This window comes from Ruditapes philippinarum, unplaced genomic scaffold (genome assembly GCF_026571515.1).
Source record: "Ruditapes philippinarum isolate M1 unplaced genomic scaffold, ASM2657151v2 ctg11453_1_1_1_1, whole genome shotgun sequence".
Taxonomy (NCBI): Eukaryota; Metazoa; Mollusca; class Bivalvia; order Venerida; family Veneridae; genus Ruditapes; species Ruditapes philippinarum.
Window position 1 is genome coordinate 1 of NW_026852498.1, and position 15,284 is coordinate 15,284.

Genomic DNA, 15,284 nt, shown 5'->3' on the forward strand with positions numbered 1-15,284 from the left:
ATTTATCATAACGGTTTCATTTTGTATCAATTACAACAGTTCTGTAGTAAACCTACAAATACTATGATAGGTTAATGAAAGAAGAAACCAAATACTAACATCAACTTGTTTCTCCCAGTTTTTCATCTTGCGTTTCAATGCTTGTACTTGTGTGATTAGTCCTACAGCTTCTGATGTGTTGGCAGTGTCTATAGATTGTTGTTCTAGCTCAGATCGCGACTTCTGTATGTGAGAGTGGAACTCGGTCATCTCATTGCTCAACATACCACCAAACCTGCTCAGTACATCCTTGTGCCAGGAGTCATATTTCAGTGTCACCTTGGACTGGACTTTACCAAACTGTACAATAATTGGACCAATCTCTTTCTGGGTCTCAGAAGTGTCAAAAGTCTTTCTTGCTGACCTAATGATATATACAGTATTTGAAAATCTTGTTCTGTGAAATCTTTTAAGTACAATTAACTCCAACTCATACAAATCTACAAGAAAGATGATTCAATTGAGTAAATTTTCAATTTTATAAATCTTAATGGTGATATTATTTTTCAATAATATCACTATTTGCCTTGGTTAGAGTATGATTAAAATTGGCAGAAAACATCCCCCATATCATATTACACTAGGTATGAGCCTCAGTTACACTTACTTGATTTGTTCCAGTGTTGTCATCCATGTGGGTAGATCTCCCATCCTCTGATAAAGACCATCTGGTGTAAGATCCCACAATGCCTGGTACCTCAACCATACCTACAGTGTACAGGTCATATACATTAACATATGTAACTAAAGTTGTAATCACAAAATCAATGGCCATTTATTTAACATTAAGTGTACCTTTTTATTTGTGACCTCTCAAAAAGAAGCTTTATTATACAAATTAAAACCGGATATAGAATGACATTTTTTACACATAAATTCAGTGAAACATTAATCCAAACTTTTTGATTATTAAGAAGATTGTTTGAAGGATAAAAGTAAGATTTCAAATTACTATAATAACAGAACCATCATAGGAAAGCTCCTAAAACTGCAAGGAGCCTATAGAAACTTATAGGCACTGTCTACTGCTACATTAACTATAAATAAATCTACACATACCTCCCCAAGAAGTTTGCATAAAATTGAAAAATTAAGAAGCTTAGGAATTTATAAAAGACTAAATATGACAGAATGTTATGACATATAAGAGTGAGTGTTACCATGATATAGTTCTCCATTTCTTTAACAGTTTTCTGTATAGCATAGTAAGATTCCTCAATGACTTTCATTCCACCAGGTAACTTTGTTAGAACATTCTTGTAGGTGGCAGCTGCCTCAGATTCTACATCCAAACCAACCTGGAACAAAAATACAATTTTTACAGTCTGTAATAACATTAAATTTAGTAATGCCTTTGTCACACTATGAGTTTCCTCTGCACTGATATGGTATTTCTTCAGATTTTTAGACTGCCATGAGACTGCAAAATGTTATGTTTATGAAAATAGAAAAATGTCATGAGGACCTCATAACATCATTTGGCCTCCACAGTGTCCTAGGTGATTGTCAATGCTCTTACGGAGCTACCAGCATCCACTGCATGCACTCTGCTTTTACTAACATTACTGTCCCTAGAATTGAAGGAAAAGGGGAAAGAAAGAATGTGCCTCAGATTAGACTCGTATAACAAACCAATAAAAATCTCATAATTTCAGAGCCATTTATATTTCAACTAAAAAAAATACTGAAGATATACAAAGAAGGTGCTTACCTGGTATCTAGAGTGCTTTATCTTAGGAAGACTGGTTACAATGGCTTCCCAGCCAAACAGTTCCTGCATGATGTTGACTCGAGCTTCTTCAACTGGTGGGTTAACATAGATCAGTTGATTTGTTATACGCAACTCATGAATCATTGGCTGAAATCAAAATAAAACATCTATACTAGACTGGTTTGATTTTGGGAAAATGTTCATCCTAACGGCATTTTTTAGTACAAGCAGGTAGTTGGGCTTACTTACCTATTTTGAGTACGCTGAATTCATTTTTTGCTCTACCAAGGCTGTATTTTAAGTCCTTTACCTTTAAAAATCAATTTCAATATGGCTGCCATTGAATTTTTTAATTTTACTTTAATTCTCGCATGGGTGATATATATACACATTTTGTGGCATTTTAATTTAAGGCTTTGTTAATTTTAGTCTACTGAAGTGTGGACGAGAAGAATAGATGCAAAAACAATAAAATTTATTGCGGCAGCCATCTTGGATTTCAAAATGGCGGATAATTTTCTATGTTTTATACACTGTATTATAATTAAAGTTAACAAGCGCAAGAAGGCATTTTACTAGGCATGTTTTCTTTTATTAGAAGTGCAGTGATACTAATTAAGACTTCCAAGCGAATACTTTGAAAAACATCCATTAAAACTACAAACTTAATGGTGCAAAAAGGTCACAATTTATACCCTAATACAACGTAAATGAGAGTTATATTTGCGTTCACTTTTGTCATTAGATGTTTAATTATACTTCTAAGAATACAATGCCTGTTCTTTAAATTATTGCGATGTTTTTTAAAACTATCGTCCTGAGGGGGGACCTGCTCAAATATCTGTCCTTCTGTCTATCTGTCCGAGCGTCCTCTTGTGTCAGTTAGGGGTATTTGCTATCACAATTTGGCTTTTAGATTAATTCCGTATACCCCCGACCTATAGGATGAATCATTAATTTTGGGAGGCAAAAGGCTGCTTTTGGAGTAAGAAAATAACATGAAGATAATAGACATCTTCACAAATCTCCCAGTAAGAGCTTGTCCCTGTCAGTCCGTTTTTAATCCCGTCCATATCTGTCATTTTTGGATAGATTTTGAAATAAATTGCATAAATGTGTGGCACATTGATACAATGTCATAAGATAGACCCAGTTGTGAAGCTCAACTCCTCAAGTTAGACTTGAAAGTGCTTGAATAAAGATGTGCATTTTAGTATGCTGTCATTTAGAGATGAATTTTGAAATAGTTAAGCATAAATATACGGCATATAACGGATTGGGAAATGATATACTTTATATTATTACTTAATCTTAAAACAGGGATACCATGAAAATTGTTTGTTTATTGCTTATGTCAATGACAATTGCGCAAGAACATGTACTGGGACGTGTAATGTTTGAGAGCCAATTCAACAGTCCAAAGATAAGGGTCATGTCTATCAAGAAAGGCAATTTTGTAAAAGTTCATAAGTGGGGAACCCGGTCAACAATTTTTCATGCACGACCTGATATTTAAAAAAAGTCTTTGTAATAGGAATTGCCATCCAGGCTAGCATTCGAAAATTTTTTTTTCATGAAATAGACTACTTTCCTGAATAATAGAGTTAAAGTTTCTTCTTGTAAGAAAAATATTCCATATGGTGTTTATCCCATAGAAGCCTCTACATACTAGTGCCGAGCTTCGTGCGTGATGATAGTATTTCATTTGCTTATATGTAACCCGACAAGAACATGGTGGTTGAGGCCCCTGTGTTAGGCCGTTTTTCGTCTATTTTGTTATCATGTCATATTAAATTATCTGTTTTGATTGGCCTAGAGCAGGCGGAGTTCGGGTAAAATTATTTGAATCTTGTTAATTGTATATGCCGCCGTCCTCCTGGAACGACAATAACTTTGCACAAATGTGTAATTTGAAAAGGTCGTGTCATGCACAAGCAGCAAGCAGGGTAATGTCTACAGTAAACTTCTATATCATAAATCATGATATAAACGTAACAAGATGTTTGTGTCCGATCTATAACTTTCTCATTAATTGGTGCCTTTTGAAATAATTCATAAATAATAAAAAAATGCATAAATATATGGCACATTTGGACAATGAGTCACATGTAAAACCCAGCGGATGATGTAAATCAAAGACCAAAATCATACTTTCCCTTCGAACAAAATATTTCCATAAAGTCTCTAAAAAGTCTGGTTAACGATTTTGTCATTCATGGATGAATTAAAAATCATTTTTGGATAATTATGGCGTCTCTTTATAAGACGACAAGTAGCCGACAAAAGATCCAAGGTCACACTTATATTTCAAAAGTCATGATATGAGAGTGCATTTGAGGCCATGTCCAGTCCATTTATGTGTTATTCAGTGGGAGCTAAGAATAAATACGTGGTACTTTGAAACAATTTGTCATGAGTGAGAAAAGAATTATCGCATAAAGTAAGATATCAGACATTAAAGGTCATATTTCATTTCATATAAATATTTTGAAGGCCATGTCCGGTCATGAATTCTGTCATTCGATGGATGGATATTGGCGTAACTAGGCATAAATTTATGGCACGTTAGGACTACTTGTAATGCTTTAACACTTGGTTGATAGCTAGATAGGTCAATTTAGAACATTGATGGTTGTGTCTATATCTTTGTCATTTATTCATGGATGCTTTTTAAAATAATAAGAAATACTGATGCTATAAATAAATGCTTCTTAATGTTTCTAATATTGGTAAAACTTGTAAGACTACAGTAACCATGCTTTCAATGTAAAAAGTGGAAAACAAGATTAACAAAGAAAGGTGGCATTCAATAAACGCAGCCCAAATACGACCCAGCAACAAAGGTAATGGAACCTTAACTGAGCCGAGCTTCGGAGACATTTCAAGTGACACGCCCTTCTTTATCTTTGTTTTACATAATTGTCAGGGTAGTCCAAAAATAGTTGGTACAAATTTTAGTGACTAAAATTACACTAAGAAATACCAAAGTAATTTTATGGGGGTGATAGTTGAAAAAATATGAGATATAATGATATCAAAAATATGTTACATCATAATGGAATTAGATACTCATCAATTTCTTGAAAGATAGCCAAGAACAAAATAAGTATGAAGATTTGAATATATCTTAGTTACTTGGATGATTTTAAAACATGAGATTGAATAAGGTGCAGCGTCCTTTGCAAAGAGACAATACAAATGTAGACGTTGATATTAACTAAGACAATGAATAAATACCAATGAATTAAGACAAAACGCAAAAAAAAACTCGTAGTTTCAGTTAAGTAAATAAAATTTAAAGACATAGGCTTCGACGGCATATATTTACATAATTTAGTAGCAAAAAAAGCCAAAATGCTCTTATCAAGTCATTCTGTGTTAATAAAAAAGTGTAAACAGCAGTGAATCGTCAATATATTAATTGTAGAATTGGTATCAATTAACTGTCTTATCTTCTATGTATGTACTATCATCAAATACCCGCGATAGACCTATAATGTTTTACTCTATATTAATCACTTACCGTAAGACAGTGCAAGCTCGTAGACTGTTTATGGTTCATGTTTGCGAGACTTTTTTTCAAGGTGAAAGATAATACTAGTAAAGATTAAAATGACTTTACCATTTATTTGAGTTTATTTCAATTAAAAAATAGATGATCTGTTTTAAACCATGTATAGGCATGTTTAACGTTTGATTGATAAATACGACCCTTTATAAAGTAGCTATATCAATACAACAATAAAAAGTATCGTATAAACATATCTGCGGATGTTTCTTAACTCAAATCTCACAATTTCCCCCTTTGATATATGAATTTTGCGTGGGCCGGTGCTAGGGTGCTTGGACCGTACTTTGCAATTTCCAGTAACGTCCATGTACAGGCTCAATCAAATCGAGCCTAAAACGTTTTCAATTTTGCCGTTTTGATCGCTGTTTTTGGGATTCTGTTGTTGTTTTTTTTCTATTTGAAATCGGGTCGTACAAAAGTTATTGTTGCAAAGACATGCAGGCTCAAAGATATAGTCGCTGACCTGTGAAGATGACAGGCAATTTTTAAAATATTTACATACTGACCTTGACTCTTGACATTCAAATTATAAAATGATCTAGTGTCCATAAAGGTTTACACAAATGCTATTCTACCAAAATACAGATTACTTAAACATCTAATGGTAAATTAAAATGAGCAGGTTTTATGTAAGACATTTTGGATCTCAGATACCTGATATAGATTAATTGTCCAAAAAGAATGACCTGTGATAGTTTAAAGTAATGATGTAAATTAAAGTGTGCAGTATACCTACACAGTGTGTACAATTCGACATGACATGTTGCTCATATCATTATTTAATTTTTGATACTCGTTCCTACAGAAGGATCCATTTGTTTAAAAGTACTTTACTTATATTTATTAAAAAGGTGCATGTCCATTTTGAAATAAAAAATGGCCGGCATAGCAGTCAATGTGTAAAGCATGTATAATTATCAGCCAATTATTCGTTTAAGTAATTGAAACTTTATTCCATGTAGATTAACGGAAATACGATACTATATGTACTAGAAAAAATATTTTATAGTAGATGGTAAAGGACAATGGCGGCCATTTTGATTTGACCTTTTGAAGGTCAAGGACTTCAAGTACAGCCGTGGTAGAGCAAAAAATGGATTCAGCATACTCGAATTATGTTAAAACGATTGACTACCAGCTTATACTAAAAAATGCCGTTTGACTCTTAACGGAGGGTCTTTTCTGAAAATTAAACCCGTCTATACTGTCTCATGAAACACTGAAATATCAGTAGAAAAAGCATTTCTTAATGATTCTTTCTCTTCAACAGTGAAACAAACAGTTCTCTAAGTTAAACAGTACCAGACAATTTATTAAACAACTGGTAACAAATTTATCAATACATAATTTTTAGCTAGAGAGGAAAAAAAATTCACTTAAGAAGTAACAATCGCCTTTGTGCACTCAAACCTATTAGATCTCACTTAAAAGGAATAAATCTTGATTTCTTTTATTAGAATGTGTTTATGAAAAGTTTACCTTGATGTTTGGTTCTCCTCCAAGTTTCATGCTAGCTGATTGTGGTGTATCGGTATCCATACTGTAGTCAACATGATCTTCTTTCTTACCCAGTAAACATTTGTTCCAGGCATCTAATGCTATCTCTAGACGTCCTGCAAGTCTCTTCTCCACCTGTTATATACAGAAAAATAATTATATTCATATACAAATCTATTATATAAAATGACACATCAATGAAATACTGACATTCAGCATCTGCAATTGCTTGCATTTAACTACGCCTAAATAAATTTTAAGTTCATATACATTCATTAATCTGTCTTCTACCAATGTCAAAACAAAAGTTATAACAGTTTGTTAACAAAATAAATAACATAATATCCACAAACCTCATCATCGAGCCTGGCTACCCACTGTGGTAGGTTAGAGTAGGAATGTAGACTAAGATTGTCTACAGCTTTCTGTATCTTGCCCAGTATCTCACTGAATGTTGTACTACTGTATGCACAAGTCTCTAGTGACTTTACCTCCAGATCTATCTCCTGTTCCATAGCTAACAAATCATCCACCTATAATATCATCACATAGCTTATTACAGTTATGTCAAACAATTGATGGTATAAATGCATTAATATCAATTTAAAACTAGAACTCTGCGAGTCGGATGTGTCGCCTTTTGAACAATGTAGTTTAGGGGAAAAATGGCCAGGACAAAAATGAAATATGAAAAATAACAAAGGGCAATAACTTAAAAAATAATAAGTGCAGAGCAGCATATCTGTGCACTGCACTTCTAATCAATAAGATCTATCATTCTATGATGTTTCAAGTCCATAGCTTTCATACTTGAGGAGAAATGACCAGGACAAAAATAAAGTAAGAAAATCAACAAAGGGCAATAACTCAAAAAATAAGAAATGCAGAGTATCAGTTCTTATGCACTGCACTTTTTCTTAATGAGATCTATCATCCTATGAAGTTTCAAGTCCATAACTTTTATACTTTCGGAGAAATGGCCTGGACAAAAATTAAGTATGAAAATTAACAAAGGGCCATAACTCAAAAATTAAGAAATGCAGAGTACCGATTCTTGTGCACTGCACTTCTTCTTAATGAGATCTATCATCCTATGAAGTTTCAAGTCCATAGCTTTTTTAGTTGAAGAGAAATGGCCCGGACAAAATTAAAGTATGAAAATTAACAAAGGGCAATAACTCAAAAAATAAGAACTGCAGAGTACCGGTCCTTGTGCACTGCACTTCGGGTTATTGAAAGAAGCATGCATACCAAGTTTGAAGTCAATCAGACTTATAGTGACTGAGTTATGCTCTGGACAAGCTTTAGGGGACGCCGACGACGCCGACAATGCCGCAGACACTGACGCCGCCGACAAAAGTAACCCCTATATGTCACCTTTTCAAGGCGACACAACTAGATAAGACTGAAGTCCCCTCTATATTCCAAACTTCATATTTCATTAATAATATATAAACCCTATTAAAATTTTCTTCCAGTTTCTTTCCTTTAAGTTTTGATGCAGAATTGTTTAACTAAATGTTGTAGTAAAAATATCTTACTTTTTCCTGGAAATTGACCAATGTGTCAGCAAGTTTTTGTACATATGGGTCTAGTTTGTATGATTCCCACACAAGCTGTACTCCCTGTAAAATGTATATATAAAATCGTATAAATACAGTTGTGTAAGAACAAATGTAATAAATTAACACACATTCTTCAATAAAAAATCTTTAAAACAAATACAAAACAAATTTCAGCAGATATTCACACTTAAAATAAATACATAAAACACCAAACTCGTTTTTCTGTTGTTTTTTTCTTCTTAATAAAGTATTACAGACATACATGACTAAAGAATGAGTTTTGACAAACCTCTTCAATAAGTTTCTGGACCTCCTTGTGAAGTCCTGCTACAAGTAAATGTATTGATGGACGTTCATCAACTTTTTCTAGGGTTTGCTGATAAGTGCGAACACTCTCAAACAGCGACATGGCAAACGGGTAAAGTTGGTTCGCTTGATGAGCCTTGTTCACTATAGATAGTGGAACTCGAAAACCCAGCCATTTCATGTTTCTCACCTGTAATTATATTTAACAAGTTTTAAATATCATTCAATTCATATCTTAGTTTATAATGTTATTTTCATTCTAAGCAATTTTTCCAAATGAAAAATTTTAAGTTATTATACATCAAGTATTTTAATGTTTAATTCTATAACATTTGGTAAGAGATACTGTGAACCAAGTTTGGTGATGATCCATCCATTTCTAATGAGCAGTCATTGAGAAATAATGCCATTTTTAGGTCATGTGACCACTCAAAGGAAGCTGCCAAACTTTATTCCAGCAAAGTTGATAGAGAAATATCTTTCATTTATATAGTAGCAGTAACTTAGTAATTTACATTTATATATCCAAACTTACCTCCTTAGAGAGAGTAATGATGTCTTTCTGAAAGTTAACACCCAGTTTGAGAACATTTCCTTTACCAGGAATCCTTGACTTGATGCTGGTTATTGTGAAAATTCTACCAGACACCTGTAGCTGTCTCTGAGTCACCTACATACATAATATATAGTTAGTGAGAGTGTTTGAAATACTTCTAATCTGATAACATTCTTGAATTTAATGTTGATGAAGCTGCAAATTGTTGTATGTTCTACATTAAAAGACTACCTTACTATAAAATAATTATTCCTCTTTGAACAAACAAATAGAAAGACATATTAACTGTGTATATATATATATTACTGAAAAACAAAATGCCATACTAACTTTTCTAGACCAATCTTCAAAGAGTTCCTGGGTGTTAAGTTTATTTCTGAAGCTATCACCATCAGCCTTCAATTTCTGACCTTCAACATGATTCTCCCATCCTTTACCAAGAACATCTTCTACACGCCTCAAATATGCAGTCAATTGTCGTTCAATCTATAATATACAAACATTCAATTTAAAATATGCTGATAACATAACTTGTATTGAAACAAACTTATCTATGAAGCTAACTTGTAAAATAAATAAAGCTGACTTGAATTTCTTCTTCTTTTTTTTCCTGCATTTAATTCATGTTAAACATTTTTTATCACAAGTTACAGAAGGGAAATATAACATTAATTCAGCAGATAATATTTCAATTTGCTGCCGAATTTAAGTACATCCTACTTGCTTCTGTTACAATTACAATGGTTTAAAAGAAGATTATTGTAAGACAATGTCAAAGAGTCATACCTGTCTAGCAAAGATGATACTACCAGATACTGAGGGGAAATCTCTAGCCTTGCTCATTCTACATGTCTTACTTTGTGGATATTGAACCTGGGTAATAAAATATGTCAAAATCATAGCATTGCTTCAAATTTGTCAAATGTGTGAACAAAATTATGATATCAATGCATTTGTTCTTTTCTATAAAATACTAAATCCCATTTTTATATTAATCTAAGTAAGCCAAAATTAGTTAATATTATATTACCTGTATCATTAACACCATTTCTACATAATCACAACAATAGATAAAATTGAAATAATGCAGCTCAATTATCGAGTTAATGTACAGAAATATCCTTCTAAAGATACAACAATAAAAAACAAGAAACATGGCAATGCCATGAAACCAGGTTTTCAATTATCACCATTGTAGATAAATATGTTGTATTTGAAATACAAATACAAGCAACAAACAATGTAACTATGTGCAATGTAAAACATGAATAATGTAGGAGGAATTGCCACTGAAGAAGTGTTCACTATATATTCTGTATAAGGGAAAAAAAAAGGGCCATAATTAGGTCAACAATTATCCAATCACAAAACCCCGACAATATGTGCCAGGGCGCTTGGTGACAAAGCTTCTGTGAAAGTTTGAACAAAATCCGTTGAGAAATGTAGGACGAGTTCAGCACAGAAGAATTTGTTCACTATATATTGATAATTCTGTATAAGGAAAAAAAACAAAGGGCCCATCACAAAACCCAGACAATATGCGCCAGGGCACTTGATAACAAAGCTTCTGTGAAAGTTTGGTCAAAATCCGTTGAGAAATGTAGGAGAAGTTGCGCACGATAGAAATTGTTCACTATATATTCTGTATAAGGAAAAAAAAAAAGGGCCATAATTCGGTCAAATATTATCCATCACAAAACCCTGACAATAAGTGCCAGGGCACATGATGACAAAGCTTCTGTGAAAGTTTGAACAAAATCCCTTGAGAATTAGAGGGAGTTCAGCACAGAAGAAATTGTTCACTATATATTCTATATAAGGAAAAAAACAAAGGGCAATAATTAGGTCAAATATTATCCAATCGCAAAACCCCGACAATATGTTCCCAGGGCACTTTGGTGACAAAGGTTCTGTGAAAGTTTGGTCAAAATTCGAGGAGAAATGTAGGAGGAGTTGCGCACAGAAGATATTGTTTCACTATATATTCTTTTTAAGGAAAAAAACAAAGGGCCGTAATTAGGTCAAATATTATCCAATCGCAAAACCCAGACCAATATGCCCAAGGGCAATTGATGACAAAGCTTCTGTGAAAGCTTTTGGTCAAAATCCGTTGAGAAATGTAGAAGAGTTGCGCACAGAAGAAATTGTTCACTATATATTCTATATAAGGAAAAAAACAAAGGGCATAATTAGGTCAAATATTATCCAATCGCAATACCCAGACATTATGCGCCAGGGCACTTGATTACAAAGCTTCTGTGAAAGTTTGGTCAAAATCCGTTGAGAAATGTAGAAGGAGTTGCGCACAGAAGAAATTGTTTACCCGCCCGCCCGTCGCCCGCCCGCCCATCCGCCCGCCGCCGACATACCTCAATCTAATAACCAGTTTTTTCCTTCGGAAAACCTGGTTAATGAATAACAAAATTTTTATGTCTTCATTGTTTTAAATGCATCTTAATTGTTATATGGTACCTTGAACTTTTCATGTAGAGACTCGATGTCATCTTTCACCCTTTGCATGAGCTGTGTCTGATATTCACGAATAGCTCCACGAATATGTGGTCGTACAAACAGAGCATTGAATCGCGAGAAGATTCTAAACATTTCATTGGCATTCTTGGCTGTACCTAGCTGGTCACGTAGTCGTGCTGTAATTCTTGTCTCTACTCTATCTATCCTCTCATCATACCTAGTAAATATAACATATTGTTTATAAACTCTATGTCAACAACAATTAAATATTAATACATGCTATATAAACAACCATAAACTATTAATACATTCTATATAAATATACATCCATAAATTTTTGTTAATAAACTTTTAATACATTCTATGTAAACAACCATGAACTTTTAATACATTCTATGTAAACAAGTTACAACCATAAACTATTAATACATACTATGTATACATCCATAAACTGTTCATAAACTATGTGTAAATAACCATTAACTGTTTATTAACTATTTATACAACCATTAACACTATAAAATCTATGTTAACAACCTTAAAATGTGTATAGACTATTAAAACAACTTTTTATGAACTAAAATGAACTGTTTATAAACATAACCTGTTAATAAACTCAATGCAAACAACCATTAACTGTTTACAAAATATAATTAGTGCTTTCATATCTTTGTAAAGTTACACTTCATTAACAGATATTAAGAAGTAACTTGAGAATGAGGGCAAGTATTTAAAAACACTCTTCATATACTAAATTGAGCTTTAAAACACATAAACAGTGGCATAGTTAATTTAAGGTTTCTTTCCACATAAAAAACAAGGAAACAAGTTTGAATAAAAGAGATAAATGTAACCATACCTTTTAATGGCAGCTTCCCAAGCATCAGATCCTTCCTTGGAAACATCCAGACCGTCTACAACCTTCACATTCTCATATGCTAGGTTTACCTCCTGTTGATATAGAAATTTAAATGTTTTAAACATGATCTTTTTTGAGTTTTCTAACTGGTAGAGGTCATATGGTGACTTACCAGCTTTACTGGTGATGGTAGACCTCAGGGGCCTCTTATCATCATTAAATTAAATTGTTTTTTGCCAATAACAAAAAATTTGGATTAGTTTATTTTGGATACACTTAACTTATTGCAGATAAACAGTATGGAAAAATAAATCATATAAAAATAAAGATTTGAAAAAAATCACTATTGCAAAATAAGTTTATTTTACAATTAAAGAAAATATATATATAGTGAAATGATTTCTACATACAGTTGTTGCGTTATTGTACAAACCTATCAAATTGAAATAGTCAGATATTTACCTCCAATAGCATTAGCATCAGCTGCCTCATCTACAACAGGTTCAAGCTTTGGTGCGAATCTCCTCTAGAGGTGTACCAGGCTTCTGTTTACTGGTCACAGGTCTTAATACTCTTACAATCACTTTGTCGTAGCTGCTCATGCTGGCGACGGAATCTGGGAAAACAATCAATCACAGTTAATCACAAGGTTTAATATATTTTTATAGTCCCTTCACAACATAAATATTCAACAGAAAGACATAGGATATTGTTTTAATTTTCATGATTAACTCATTAACAGAACAAGATATGTTTGTAAAACATGTATGCCCCCTATCAGCAGCCAATAAGTCATGTGATAAGGTTATTATGCATGACATCTGACCCAGTGATCAAACAATAATAAGGGTTATCAAGTATCTACTGGTCATGGGACCCTTAACCTTTGACCCCCTTACCCCAAAACTCAATAGGGGTCATCTTGCTTGGTCATGACCAATCATCATACAAAGTTGAAGTTCCTTAGGCCTAAGCGTTTTTAGTTAAATTTGATTGGGGAAACCGTTTTACCTACCCAAGGTCAATGGTGAACCCCTTGACCTTTGACCCCTTGACCCCCAAAATCAATAGGTCATCATCTGGGCTTGTCCTATGACCAATCACCATACCAAGTTTTGAAAGGGTTCCTTACGGCCGAAGCCGCTATCTCCTTTACGTTATTGATTAAGGAAACCGGTTTTTATCCTTTACACAATGTCAATGTGACACCTTGACCCTCTTGAACCCCTTGATCCCAAAAACTCAATTGGGTCTAATCCTTGCTTCCTGGTTCATGACCCATATCACCCGCCATACCAAGGGTTTGAAAGTTCCCTAGGCCTAAGCGTTCTAAGTTATTGATCAGAAACCGTTTTTACCTTACAAGGTCAATGTGACTTGACCTTTGACCCCTTGACCCAAAACTCAATAGGGGTCATCTGCTGGTCACGACCAATCATCATACCAAATTTTGAAGTTCCTAGGCCTAAGCGTTTATGAAGTTCCTAGGCCTAAGCGTTTATAGTTAATTGATCGGAAACCGTTTTTACCTACAAGGTCAATGTGACCTTGACCTTTGACCCCTTGACCCCAAAATCAATAGGTCATCTGCTGGTCATGACCAATCACCATACCAAGTTTGAAGTTCCTAGGCCTAAGGGTTCTTTTGTTATTGATCAGAAACCATTTTTACCTAAGAGGTCAATGTGACCTTGACCTTTGACCCCAAAATCAATAGGGGTCATCTACTGATCATGACCAATCACCATACCAAGTTTGAAGTTCCTAGGCCTTAAAGTTCTTTAGTTATTGATCGGAAACCGTTTTTACCTACAAGGTCAATGTGACCTTGACCTTTGACCCCTTAACCCTAAAATCAATAGGGGTCATCTACTGATCATGACCAATCACCATACCAAGTTTGAAGTTCCTAGGCCTAAGGGTTCTTTTGTAATTGACCAGAAACCGTTTTTACCCAAAAAGTCAATGTGACCTTGACCTTTGACCCCTTGACCCCAAAATCAATAGGGGTCATCTACTGATCATAACCAATCACCATACCAAGTTTGAAGTTCCTAGGCCTTAAAGTTTTTTAGTTATTGATCGGAAACGGTTTTTGCTTACAAGGTCAATGTGACCTTGACCTTTGACCCCTTGACCCCAAAATCAATAGGGGTCATCTACTGGTCATGACCAATCACCATACCAAGTTTGAAGTTCCTAGGCCTAAGGGTTCTTTAGTTATCACTCGGAAACCATTTGGTCTACGGACCGACGGACCGACAGACCGACAAGTGCAAAGCAATATACCCCCTTTTCTTCGAAATGGGGGCATAATTATCAATGATACATCAATAACTAACAATGATCATGCCACTTACCTGGACATTTTTCTCAAGATTTAAAAAAATAAATTACTAGCTTACTTATTTAAATATATCAATATAAGACTGCACATGTTTTACAAATGGGTTCAAAACTTAACTTCATTCAAAATTTAAACAAAGACATGTACAGTAAAGACTGTCTTAGCGACCCCCTGTATATAGCGACGTTCTGTCTTTAGTGACCATAGTTAGGTGCGCGGAACAGTATTTACTATATAAATGGTCTGTATGTAGCGACTTCCTGTCTAGTCCGTACAACGACCATGATTTAGTCACCCGTTACGGTATTTGAGCCGTGAACAGCGACTTTTGCAAGGGGAGCAAGGCTTGAACTAGGCGACG

At 34.1% G+C, this 15,284-nt stretch overlaps 1 protein-coding gene across 1 annotated transcript in view; it reads right to left on the bottom strand.

Moving 5' to 3' along the window:
- Positions 1-99: 99 nt before the first annotated feature.
- The window catches only part of LOC132715044 (cytoplasmic dynein 1 heavy chain 1-like), a gene marked incomplete at its 3' end in the record, with an annotated part of 29,141 nt that continues 13,956 nt past the window's right edge, over positions 100-15,284 (bottom strand). The window contains 14 exon segments of the mRNA XM_060698020.1: positions 100-403; positions 647-747; positions 1,200-1,337; positions 1,751-1,897; positions 6,801-6,953; positions 7,172-7,351; positions 8,360-8,443; positions 8,673-8,879; positions 9,225-9,359; positions 9,576-9,731; positions 10,032-10,118; positions 11,718-11,934; positions 12,577-12,670; positions 13,042-13,102. Of these exon segments, the coding sequence (XP_060554003.1) occupies positions 100-403; positions 647-747; positions 1,200-1,337; positions 1,751-1,897; positions 6,801-6,953; positions 7,172-7,351; positions 8,360-8,443; positions 8,673-8,879; positions 9,225-9,359; positions 9,576-9,731; positions 10,032-10,118; positions 11,718-11,934; positions 12,577-12,670; positions 13,042-13,102 (2,064 nt within the window).